Source organism: Ixodes scapularis, unplaced genomic scaffold (assembly GCF_016920785.2).
Source record: "Ixodes scapularis isolate PalLabHiFi unplaced genomic scaffold, ASM1692078v2 PGA_scaffold4__175_contigs__length_147842914, whole genome shotgun sequence".
Lineage (NCBI taxonomy): Eukaryota > Metazoa > Arthropoda > Arachnida > Ixodida > Ixodidae > Ixodes > Ixodes scapularis.
The window spans coordinates 11,165,754-11,178,465 of NW_024609879.1; the positions used below are offsets into that span (position 1 = coordinate 11,165,754).

At 45.6% G+C, this 12,712-nt stretch overlaps 1 protein-coding gene across 1 annotated transcript in view; it reads left to right on the plus strand.

The window, feature by feature from the left end:
- The window catches only part of LOC115312126 (A disintegrin and metalloproteinase with thrombospondin motifs 16-like), a 189,702-nt gene that overhangs the window by 119,610 nt on the left and 57,380 nt on the right, over positions 1–12,712 (plus strand). Inside the window, exon 9 of the mRNA XM_040216799.1 lies at positions 11,202–11,257. Within this exon, the coding sequence (XP_040072733.1) occupies positions 11,202–11,257 (56 nt within the window). The remainder of the gene's footprint in view (positions 1–11,201; positions 11,258–12,712) is intronic.

The following is a 12,712-nucleotide window of genomic DNA, read 5'->3' on the forward strand; positions in this document are numbered from 1 at the left end:
AAAGATTGCGGTTGCATAAGGTGCCGCGGCAATGGCAGAACGAAGTCTTTAATATGCAAAAGGTTTTCGTGCTGTGCATTTACTTTTCTTTCGTCAATCATTTTGTATAGAACCATTTTAAGGTTTACAAACGTGAACTGCCGCTAGCGCCCCAAGCGACGTCCGGTCGCACCGTCCTCGCAAGCCTGTTGAACTTGCTTATGTTGCCAGTGATAGAAAGCATAAATGCTACACGAACAACAAAGCTGGAACTTTAAGGACGGCTTTCGACTGTACCATATTGCATCTTGGAGGAGGGCAGTTGTTTGCAAGAATACTCGAAATATTTTAACAGATCTCGCACTCGTTCGTTTCCTTGGTGATCACCTGGAGAATTTGTGGTTAAACGTTTCATCTAAAAGTTTAACAGCCAAGTTAAGGCGGCCTTCGTTCATTTTCTTCATAAACCGGAAGGTCTCTGGCACGTCAAAGACCGGAGCACCACCTGGTGGCGTTTGCCATAAAAAGGATCTTTAGTGCAGTGGGCAATCGTAGCAGGGGAGACCACAGCTTCGCTGTCCAACCAGCGTTTTATACATGAAATGCTTCGTAAGCCACCATATCCTCGACAGCTTATGGAACCCCAATCTTCGCCGGGAAACGCATGCGGGAAGCGCTAAGTGCTTCTCATTGTTAACGGAGCTAGTGACGTCCCTCTGCACTTCGTACTCTGCCGCTGCCGTAGCATCTTATGCAACCGCACTCTTCACTAATAAACGCATGCGGTGAGCGCTGCGTGCTTGTGATCTATCACGTGGTTTTGACACTTGTGCACTTGTGCTTTTTTTTATTAAAACAAGTGTAGAGATCACATGACTAGAGATAAGGCGAGCGCAAACGGTAATAAGACGCGCGCTTAGGCTTTCTGCCGACGGACTCAAACAATTAGCTCCGAGTTGTATACCGCGTTACTGTAAAATGCTACCACAAGCTTCTAAGCGGATTCACTCTTTGTCAAGCCCTGGTGTCACATTGTCACAAAGAACAATTGATAAGGCGACGAATAACTGAACAAAACTAAACGTTCAACGGGTGGAGCCTGTGGCGAGAACAAAGTGTCGCAGTCGTTTATGACGGCGTAAGCGCAGAATTGAGCGCTGGGGCGAGACTGCTCCGGCTTGCCACGCGGAGCCCCTTATGTAGACACGTGGGCTTCAGAAAACATCGGTATAGAATGTCCGGCACATAGAACATTCGGGCGTCGCATGAACAAGAGGGTTCTTAAAACACCAAAATGCGACAGTCACAGAATTAACAAAAATGGTGAGTCCGCTCTCAGACATCAAATCTGGGCACTTTGCGTGGGAGCCGAGCACGGCTACCATTCGGCCACAGGCGCGCTTGCCGGAAAACGCGCGTGTCAATTCTGCCCCTTAAAAAAAAAAAAAAAAGCTTCGTTTTGAAGCAACGTGCAAGGAAACAGGACAAAGCAAATGAAACAAAACAGTGGGAAAATGTGGAGGACGGTAAAACACAGAATATCAAGTGTAGCTCGGTACTACTATTCACAGTCTTATCGTGCGTAGTACGTCTTGAGGCGCACGACGTGGACGATCTCAGGTCGTTGTGAACGGCGTGATGATAGTATTGTCTTGTTGGGCATCACCTCGGTATTTTAGACCTCTGAGTCGACGAAGTAACTTGTAGGGTCTGAAGTAGCGCTTCAGGAGTTTCTCGCTTAGACCGCGTCGTTGTATCGCAATTCATACGCACACACAGTCTCCGGGCATGAAGCGAACGTCGATCTGACGAAGGTTGTACCGGGTAGCGTAAACACGTTGATTTTGAATCCGGAATCCGGCGAATGGCTAGCTTCTTCAGCCTGTTGTGCAACCACCTGGGAGTCGTGGCTCCGATCGTCAGCCGGTTTCAGGGGCAAAATCGCGTCAAGCATACTCGTGTTTTCTGGCCATGCACCAACTGAAACGGTGTCAATTCTGTGGTCTCTTGCACTGCCGTGTTTTAAGTAGGGATGTCGCGAACCACCCCAAGTTCGATTTCGAAAGGTTTCAATATTTGCAAAGCGAACTGAGGTCTGATTTCAAAAAATTTCGATATTTTCGTACCGACCGAGGTTCGAATTCGAAAAATTCGCAACTTTCGATCACAGTGAAGTTTCGAATTCGAAAAGGTCGAAGGTTTCACGGTTTCTACTATTTCGGATTCAAATATTTCGAATATTTTTTTACTTCAGGTTCGATAAATTCGAAGACTTCGAAATTCTTTGGAAATAAAATTTGAAAACTTCGAACGCTTCGAATTTTTATAGACATGAAGTTCGAACGATCGAAAATTTCGAATTTCTTTCTGCATAAAGTTGGAAAAGTTCGAAGGTTTCGGTTCTCTTTTAACGCTAAATTCGAAAAAAAAACAAAAAAACTTCGAAGATTTTGGATTTCTTTTTAGTCCAAGTTTTCAAAGTTCGAAGTCCGGTTTTCAAGTTCCTCCACAGTTTATTTCAAATAACGTTTTCACGACTCACTGGTTTTCACAAAATCAAGTTTAGAAAAGTTAGGGTGTGATATCTAGATTCTGCGAAGTTGGTCAGGCAATTAAATGAGACGACGAGTGTCCCGGATGTGCTGGAATATTTGCCAGTGCAGAGTGACGAGTGACCATGGATCAGTAATTGTGACCGCCAGCCCGGGGGGGGGGGGGGGGGGGAGAGGGGAGGGGGTCTTTAACCTGCATAACGCAGTAGTGATCACACGAAGACACTGTTTTACGAGACTCATCTAGTTCGAAACGGCCAGGGACGAGCAGGAGGTTGACGCTCAGAAAAACCTTGAAGCGACCTGGCAAACTATCTCGCCACCCCTTGCACGCTGGTAGTAATCCGATCGAACTCCGCCCGAGTGACGCTGGGATATAGTAAGTTTAGTTTGTAATTGTCCTGGAGGTTTATTTTCTGAGACGGAGGAATCGCCTCGCAAAAAGCCGACACAACTCGAGGTTGTGGAGCGTTCTACCTAGTTCTACCATACAAGTGGCGTCGGGAGAGGAAACGCGGGGGGTAAGAGGGTAGCGGGGGGGGGGGGGGGGGGGGGTTTCAGTTTCCTTCCCCCCTTCTAGATGTTTCGTACTGTTAAAGAACGGGGAAAGAGGGCGTGGTCGAGCTTATTTTAATCTGAAATTATTTATGCATAAGTATAGCTACTGTCGCTCTTCACTGCATAAAAGATTGCGTAGATGGTCATTGTTAGAAACTCGTTGTCAGAAGGCACTACTCGTCATATGCTTAGTGGTTCGGAAGTTCAAAGCTATGTCTTTTCGAACTAAATACTTGAGCCAATAGTAAAAAAAAAAAAAAAAAGAATAAATGCGGGGATAAAAAGCTGGAGAAAAAAAAACTATCAAGAATTCGCCGGAAGTGTTGTATTCTTGCATATTCAGAGGTTCAAAACTTCGAAACAAGTTTCTTTTACCAAAATGTGTACAGGCTAAAAGAAACACGTCCCAGGAACGTGAAGCGAAAAAAAAAAGTTTTCTTTTAATGACGTGCTGAACTTGAACACTATTAGAAATCTTCTCCCATGAGTTAATTTATTCCTTAACATGAAAAAACAATAAATACATTATTTTGTATTCTGCAGATGGCAATGATATGTAATGTCTGTGGTGTTAATTTAAATGCGATACCTCAAACAACTTAGACGAAAATAAATATCAAGTTTAGGGCATAATTTCATGTAGATACATGTTTGGACATTTCTTCGAATCTCACGTTGAATAACAATAATCACATCTTAAGACGGCACTTACCTAGGCTATACATAGATAATTCTTAAAAAAAGTATAACATTTCTACCACAGATAGCTTCGGCTACAGCGCGCTTCAAATCTGGCACAAACGATAATCGTCAAAAACCCGTCGTCCTTCCTCGCGCCTTCGGGAATTTATTTCTTTACAACTAAGCTTGCCAGAGCATTGAAACAAACGGCATTGTCTTTCGTAAGGAACGCAGCACCATGTGTAAAAGTTTGAGAAAAAAAATTACGAATGTACCTTACTGCTTGAATTCAAATGAAACCGTCCGCTGGTCTTTCGAAGTTCGACGAACGTCGAACTTTTACCCTAAAAGTTCGAGGGTCGTCGAACTTCTGACTTTTCAGGATTCGAAAGTTCGCAACTTTTCGAATTTTCGTGATAAATAAATTCGAAAGTTCGAAAATCATCGCATTTTTTGGTCAGTCAAGTACGGAAGTTCGACAAGCATCGAACTTTGCAGCGCAATAAGTTCGAAAGTTCGAAAAAGATCGAATGTTTTAGCGTAACAAGTTCGACGGTTCGAAAAGCGTCGAACTTCTTAGCCTAACAAGGTCGAAAATTTGACTTCGTCGAATTTTGCGATGTAGACAATTCGAAAAATTGAAATCTTTCGAACCTTTCGAACCGCTTGATTCGATCATCGAAACTTCAATTCGAAAAAGGTTCGCGGCATCTCTAGTTTTAAGCAAACGTGACGTAGGATAACACCTCGTTCTACGTCTTGTGCCGTATGTCGACACACATGAATGCCATATAGACGATAGTTTTGTCAAACCGTTTTGTTTGCCCATTCGTCTACGGATCGCATGCAGTGCTTGCAGGCTGGCTGGTGCTACTGGGACGAATGATATATTGCACCAGCTGGCCCACGAATGGCAATCCACGTCCTGTAAATAGAACTTTGGGGGCGCCGTGCCGAAGGACGATGAACATGATGAAAAACTTGGCTAGTTCCACCGCGGTTCACATCGTGAGTGCTTTTCTCTCGGCGTAACGGGTTAGAGAATCAGTTGCCACGATTATCCAACGGTTTCTCTGCGTCGACAGCGGAAACTGTCGAAGTAAATAGATTCTGATTTTCTGGATTAGGGCAGATGGCGGAGCAATAGGTTAAAGAAGTCCTGCCGGTCTCGTCAGTGGTTTCTTCCGTTGTTGACACTTGTGGCAAGATCGAGTGTAGTGATGGAGAGTTTTCGTAAGCTATGGACCAGTAGTACTTCTCGCGTACCCTGGCAAGGGACATGCTGCAGCCAAAGTGTCCCGCCGTCGGGACATTGTGGCAGGATTGAAATATCTCTTCTCGAAGGATATAAGCGACCACCAACAGCCACGCCGTGTTGTCGTCGCTGAGTTTCTCCTTGTACAACACACCTTGCCACAAGGAGAATTTTGGCAGTGATCAATGCACTGTCCAACGTCTCCCTGTTGGAGGGGAAGTTTGGAAGTGTTCGTTTAAAAACGCGGGGAGCCGCGCTTCCTTGTCTGTCTAGATGCTGCATGAGCCCTCGCAGTACAGGGTCATCATTTTGGAATACTGCCATGTCACTGATATCTAGTGCACATAGAAAGTAGTCGTCGTCGTCGTCTAAAGTGCAGTCAGGACCGGCCTCGACAGAAAATCGGCGTCACTGGGCTTTCGGCCGGACCTGTTCACCCCGTTCATGTCAAACTCCTGCAGTAGTAGACGCTACTGGGCGAGGGGTGCTGTGGAGTCCTTCAGATTCGCGAGCTAGCAGAACGAATGGTGGTTTGTAACCACTTGAAACGGATTTTCGTGCAAGCACGAGTGAAACTTGATGGTGGCCTAGACTAGAGCAAGGCATTCTTTCTTCGTCTTTGAGTAATTACCCACCGCCTTGGACAGTGTCCTGCAATTACCCGCTCTGTTCCCTCCTGTGTTTGGACGAGCACCGCGCCAAGCCCCGTGCTACTTGCGTCCCTGTGAATTTCTCTTTGTGCACGCTGGTCGAAATGTCAAAGGACGGAGATGTTTGACGTCTTCGCATAACTTCCATAAAAAAAAAGCTTGTGCTCTTTTTTCCACTTACAATTTACGGCGTCTTTTGTAAGGTATGTCAGTGGTGCACAAATCTTGGCAAAATCTTGAACGAAGCCCCCCGTAGTAGGCACAGATGCCTAGGAATTTACTTACGAATTTTCGTCCGACGACAACTAAAACGCAGCTACGACGCGCGTATTCCCGGGGTAAAGTGGAACAACCCAATTGCTCACGACGTGGCCTAGAAAATTGAGCTTACCGGAAGCGATCCGACATTTGGTAGGCTTAAAAGTTAGTTCTGCTGTCTTAATGTCTTAAAGTGCTGCACGGAGTCGTCGTCAGTGCTTGACAACGTTGCTACATACACCACAACATCGTCCAGGTAGACGAGAAAACTCTTACATCTTGAACCTTGATACATGGTGTCCATGACACGTAGGAATTTCGCCTGCGCTGTGTATAATCTGAAGGGCATCACTTTAATTTCGCACAGTCTGTTGGGCGTGACGAAGGCAGTTCTGCCCGGTTCCATTTGTTGACCTTGATCTGGCAGTGGCCACTCTTCAAGCCCATCGAGGAAAAGTGTCGCAATGGCACAAACGGTCTTGGGAATCATTGATTCGAGAAGTAGGTAGACGTCTTTCTTCGTCACTTCATTGAGTCGGCGATAGTCCACACAGAATCTGAGTGCTCCGTCCTTCTTCTTCACGAGCACGACAGGTAAAGCCCAGGGACTGATTGGCAATTGGAAGATGTCATCATCGAGCATTTCCTTAACCTGTTATTGGAGAACTTCCCTTTTTTTCAAAAAGACACGGTACGCCGACTGGTGGACATGTGCACGTCGCCTTCGGCACCTATGTGATGTTTCGCCACTGGTGTTCGGCGGACTTTCGACTGCGTAACAAAACATACCCTGCATTTATCGAGGAGATAAACCAGTTTCCGACGCGGTGAAGCTGGGAGCTCGGAGTCGATGTCGAAATGCGGCGGCAACGGTCTATTAAGCTGTGTTGACGAGGTTTTCTCTAAGATTGCGGTGACCACGGCTGGCGCTAGAAGCTTGTCAACGTGGCCAATGGTGGTACCCTTTGTTAGGTGATGCGGCTCTTCTCAAAAGCGACTCCAGTTCCTTTTTCAAGGAGCAGTTCGACGCTGATTTCCAGGAGAGCTTCACCGCACATGGTGCGTCGGTTATGACTATTACGAAAACACTCGACCGCGGCTGCAGGTTCATAACTCGTATCGCGGTTGACGTCGTGTTGGGCTCCATCGTCAGCAGAACAGGCTTTCGCATCGTCAACTGGTTTGCCCCGAGGTCGATGACGGCGCCATACTCGCCGAGAAAGTCTATTCCGAGGATAACTTCCCTTGGAGAGTTTTGCAGAATGCTGAACTTCTCAGGGTACGTGTCACTGTGGATGTCCACGTGGGCAGTTCATCTCCTGACTGGTCTGATGATGTGGCCTCCGGCAGTTCGTATTTAAGGTATATCCAACGGCTTCGTCACATTTCGGAGGTGGCCTTTGAGCCTACCTCTCAAGGCTGAGTAGTCTGCTCCGGCATCCCCACGTGCCGATGAGACGTGGCCGTCGAGAACAACGTTAAGATTGTTGGGCACAGTTGCAAGAGCGTTGTTGCAATGCGTGCTTTCCCTAGAGTGCGAAAAGCTTCGTTTTACTCCGTTCGTTATCAAACTCAAACGTGTGTTCTGCCGAAAAGGAAAAACTGCCTTCATTCGGCCTCCAAGTAAGACCGAGTACCTTCAACCCACCCGTCAGTTGATCTAATGGTCTTTCATGGGGGCCGTTCCCTTAACGAATTTTGACCAGGACTGTGCTATTGGCGACCCATTTATGAATCTTCATCCCCGCTACTTCAAATATCTCGATGGCCTCACTAACATCGAAACTCAATGACTTCGTCGTGACGTGCCACAACTATCGCTACGACTGTAAGTGGATTTACAGATGACTACTAATATTTTTTTCCTAGTAGTGCTCTACAACACCCCTACCACACATTAAAGCAACGAATGACAAGTTTTGTTTGAGCAGGAAATGCACGGCTGCTTCGTGAAGCAGTGCATATGCAATAAATGCTCTGACCATTGTTCTTCATCGAAAATAGCTGCCTGGGATGGAGGCCTTGAGGCGTAATTACACAGCTTTTTGTCGTGAGCGGACAACTTCGCTGCAAATTAAGCTTCATACAGTTGGCTTTAAATGGCTGGAGACATAAATCCTCCTGGGGCGTGTATAGTACATTATAGTATTTTGGTGCTAACTGCATTTCTGCACACTCCTCCTCTTACTGAAGGCTACTTCTCTGCAGATGGTGAGGTATACGGTATATTTCCCACTCAGCTGTATGTATATATGTGCAGACTGTACTGTCTAGTCGCATTTTCGCAGGAAAGAACACCAACCAACAAACCTCTTCCTCGGGCTTCCTCTTCTTTCAACGGAAAAAGAGAAAGCGAGCTGGGCGTAAGACGCGTTTTTCTATCAACATAGAGCCAACCGGGCTACTGGCACCCGCCATAACTTCGACGGACAGCGTGCTCAAGCTGCTCGGTTACAGAATCGACCGGAATCTGGGAAACATCACGGCCCGTTTTCGCAAAGACCACCACCTGGCCAACACCGGTGCCGAATTGCACAGCTCCAACACGGGCATCCTGGACTCCTTTCTTCACCGGAAATTCGCCCGGATGGTCTATATGCTGGGCAAGTAGGGAGCCCTCTCCAGGCGATCGAATCTGGCCTGCTAGAAGTCAGCAGCACATTGCGGCCCATCGAAGACCATCGTCGCGGCGATCGGTGCCTGACGCTCTTTTTCACCCTCTAAGTCATCCCCTTATATTCCTTATCATTCAGACGGTTAATTTGTACTATACCATTCATCGTCATGAGAAGTGGCGCTGGAGGTCTTCAAGGTATGGGCGATTTGACTTTCTGCGGCGCTGCGGTTTTCCAAAGCTAAAATGAATACATCATAACATATCATAACCTCTATGGGCAACAGAGGTTCCCCAGCAGTGGGTACTCGCCGTCCAGCCTGGAGGGTATGACACAAACACATACCGGTAGAAAAACTATATATATGTGAGACTGTTACAGTAACCACTTATCGAGATAACGTAGCGAAAACTAAATAAAAAGCAGGAAAAAAGCGTGAAGAAAATATTGTAAATAATGTGCATTATCTAATGAATGCACTTAAATTAAAGCTTTTATTTTTATGTTTATTGTTAATTTTTGCACGACCTTCATCACAAACTAAACATTCACTCATAATGTTCAATTCCATTCTAGATTATTTTAAGTCTAGTCTATATTTTAGGACCCGAGCATATCATCTTCAAAAGGTTCATGTGGCATAAGGTAATGCTGTACTAGGGGACAATAAAAATGAACTGCAATCCCTATCATTTTTGCAAGGCGGTTCCGCTCTGACCGCTACTATAATTACGCTGGTACATCCCACCAGCAGTCCGTTTCATTTGCACTTATTTTACTGCTCTCCCAATGAGCTTGCACGTAAGTTGCACGCTATGCCATACAAATTGTGGCAGAATACAGATTTTGGCATAGGTTTTGATTGCTATAGTTGTGCTCGAGTTTATTCCTTCGATACGGCATCTCAGCGTTTAGTTTGAATACGATTGGGACTACTGAAAACACACACACAAATTTTAAAGTCACCTTCATATTAATGAAGAAGGATTCCTTTTTTTTCTGGCTGAACACTTTTCCATAGGGCCCGCCAGGTTGCTTTATCCTGACGTAAGCGCAATCAATGCACGCAGTATAACGCATGACACTCCATTTCGTAGAAGTCCTGCATGTTCGTGTTGAAGTTTGTCGCGCCATCCGAGCACATCACCTGGCGATTGAAGAGAAGGGCAAGGAGCCGAGAAACTCACTTTATAACCCGGCACTCTGTCTGCTCTAGCACGTTCAGAAGGTCGCCCGTAACAACTTGGAACCTCCCGGCACCATAAATTTTCTGAGCGACGCGGCGTTGAAGCATCGGTTTCAACGACCAGTCCTGATTAATCGCGTTCCCCTCCACCGGCACGGACTGGTGTATGCTCGCGACGGTTCCTCTCATGAAGCAGTACCACGCGAGTAAGTCGCGCCCATGAAATTAGTGCGAGTCCAGGTGACTCCTGGTACTCCGTCTTTAGACATGTCTCGAATGGCTGTCGTCTTAGTCGCCTCTTTTGCTTTCGAAAGGGTGTTCACAAACTCCGCGAATGACTCGCCGGCCACCACAACACTCCGAACTGACTTCGAGGACCTTCTAAAGGTTCTGGCGGAGCTACCTTGCGATTCGCGAGGAAATGGCCGAGTATTTTCTCCAGTCGATGGGCGTTTGGAGCCGAGACCGGCTGAAGAACAAACGCGGCCTTGGATGGACTTTAGATGAAAATTTTCGACTCGAGGCTTATTTTTGAGTGTGTTTGTACACCCTTGAAGAGTCTACAATCGTCGAGGGAGCGATGGCGTGTTTCAAGACAAAACCCGACTGGAAGTTACCTTGTACCTTTCTGAACGTCACTCGGAGTACGGCGTTTGAGTGAAGAGGTACCCCGATTTTCAATTTGTCCTCTTTTTAATAAAGAAAACAACGCACACAACGAAATTAAAATAAGTTTTGTTAGTTTTATCTTTTTAAAGGGCCTAATTGCAGCAATTAGTTGTCCAAAATCATGGAATCGTTACTCCGCTCATTCAACAAATATTAAGCCCTCGATAGAACATATTCTTCTCCTTGTAGCTTGGTTTCTTTAATTCGAAACCAACTTTCATATGGGGTTTGTCGGTTTTCTTCATTATTGAAAAAACCGTCTCAGGGGCTATTTGTTGGCGTTTATCGGTATTCACCGAAAAACGGAGCCCTAGTTATAACACAAAATTTCTTTTTGAATATTAGCTATTCTCAACAGTTCTTCCTATAGTTTCATATTACATTAATGGTCAGCTCTGTTTTGGATTAGTCAATCGACAGTGAATAAGGTATTTCCCTCAATAAATATTAATTAAAATTGCAACAAAATGGTCTTGAATGCAGCAGCAGAGTTTTTTTATCACACACATATTGAATGGTTTTACTTCCGGCGGGTAATTGTATGTAAAACACTGTTCTCAGTGCGACCAGTGGCAAAGACGTAAGACTATGGGTTTGTGAATATGTTTCATTCCTAAAACCACTCGCGTACAAAAGGATACTCGAAAGCTGCTCGCTCCCTCTAATTTGGTCGATAGCAGTAAATACTGTTTGTGAGGTACAGTACCGTTTAGGTAATCAATTTCCTGATAAATTACCTCGTTTTTAGCGCTACCTTTATTTTTATAGCACCTCACAAAACGATTCATAAACTTGCAGGTTAATTCTCGCTGATAATTATGAAGATTTTTCCTCTGAAGATGCCGCTGTAAAAGGTGCGTATTCTGTTTCTCTAGATTATCTTAGAAAAAATTAGTATTATTTTAGCTCACAGGTACTATTCACAAATATATACTCTGTTTCACCTTGTGTTGTACCGCAGGAAAGGCTACAAGCGCGAGCTCCTTGCTCTAGGGCACATTTCGGCAGCACAAGCTCCCCTGCACCAAGGGCAGCTGCCAACGCCATGAGCTCGCGCTTCTAGCCTTCGCTGCGGTACAACATAAGGTGCTGTAACGCTTGTTCACTACATGTACACTCTCCGGCGATATGAAAGACCCATTCGGTGCGCGTGGCAGAGGCGGTGGCTGAGGGGGGCGCTGCTCGCACTTTGGGCAATTCCATGTCGCTGGAAGGGGAGGCGTCACGCGGTGCTCAGCCGCGCCAGCTGGCGAGCCACGTCGAGACGTGCTTGAATTTTGATTTCCGTTTGGCGGGAAAGCGCGCTTTCTACAGGGCATCAGCATAACTGTAATCTTGGTTTTTTCTTTCGCAGTGCTGTATTTGATAATTTGCACACAAAAAAATTGATAAAAGCGCCCGTGATAACGAGACTTCATTCGAGCCTCCTCTACAATACTCCCAGGCGTGCCGCATAAGAAGCGCTCTCCCGCCAAACCGAAATCAAAATCTGTTAAGCACATCTCGGCGCGGCTGGCGCGGCTGAGCACCGAGTGAGGCCTCCCCTCCGAGCGACATGGAATTGGCCAAAGCGCGCGCAGCGCCTCCCTAAGCCACCGCCTCTGCCACGCGCTCCCAGTGGGTCTTTCATAATGCCGGAGAGTGTACTTACATTATAGTTTAATACCCTAGCTTACATGTTATTTCCGCTACTCGGGGATCATCGGATTTTCTATATTAAAAATGAAAATAAACATTTTTACTTTGTTGTTCGGCAGCGTGTGTAACCAATCCTAAGAAAGTTCCCACTAGATGCAGAAAGAACCATTCGCACCTTCTCGTCGCTATAGTTTATTTTAACCTAATACATGCAGGCGAGTCTTCGCACACACTGAAGGAAGGAGCAGAACTATAGCCATCCTCTAGTAAAATACTGCTGAGTGGAATAAAGTAATAAAATGGAGAGCTGGGCTAGTTGGTGAAAGTCAAACATAATGTCAATGCAATAGCCCAAAACACGGAAGACTAAGCAGAAGAACAAACAACACAGTGACAACACAGAAAGCAGTAAAAATATGTTATGTGTTGTTCGTTCCTTTCCGTCGTCTTCGTTGTTGAGCCATGTTACACTTACGTCATGTTTGCTATTTCCAACAATTGTCTATGGTTATCGAAGCGCACGCCTCTCGCTGGCCGATTTTGTGACGCTAGAAAAATGGTGCATTTATATAAAAAAAAGGTGCGGACGTACCTTATATATATATATATATATATATATATATATATATATATATATATATATATGGTGTTTTCTTTTTAAGCTTAACATA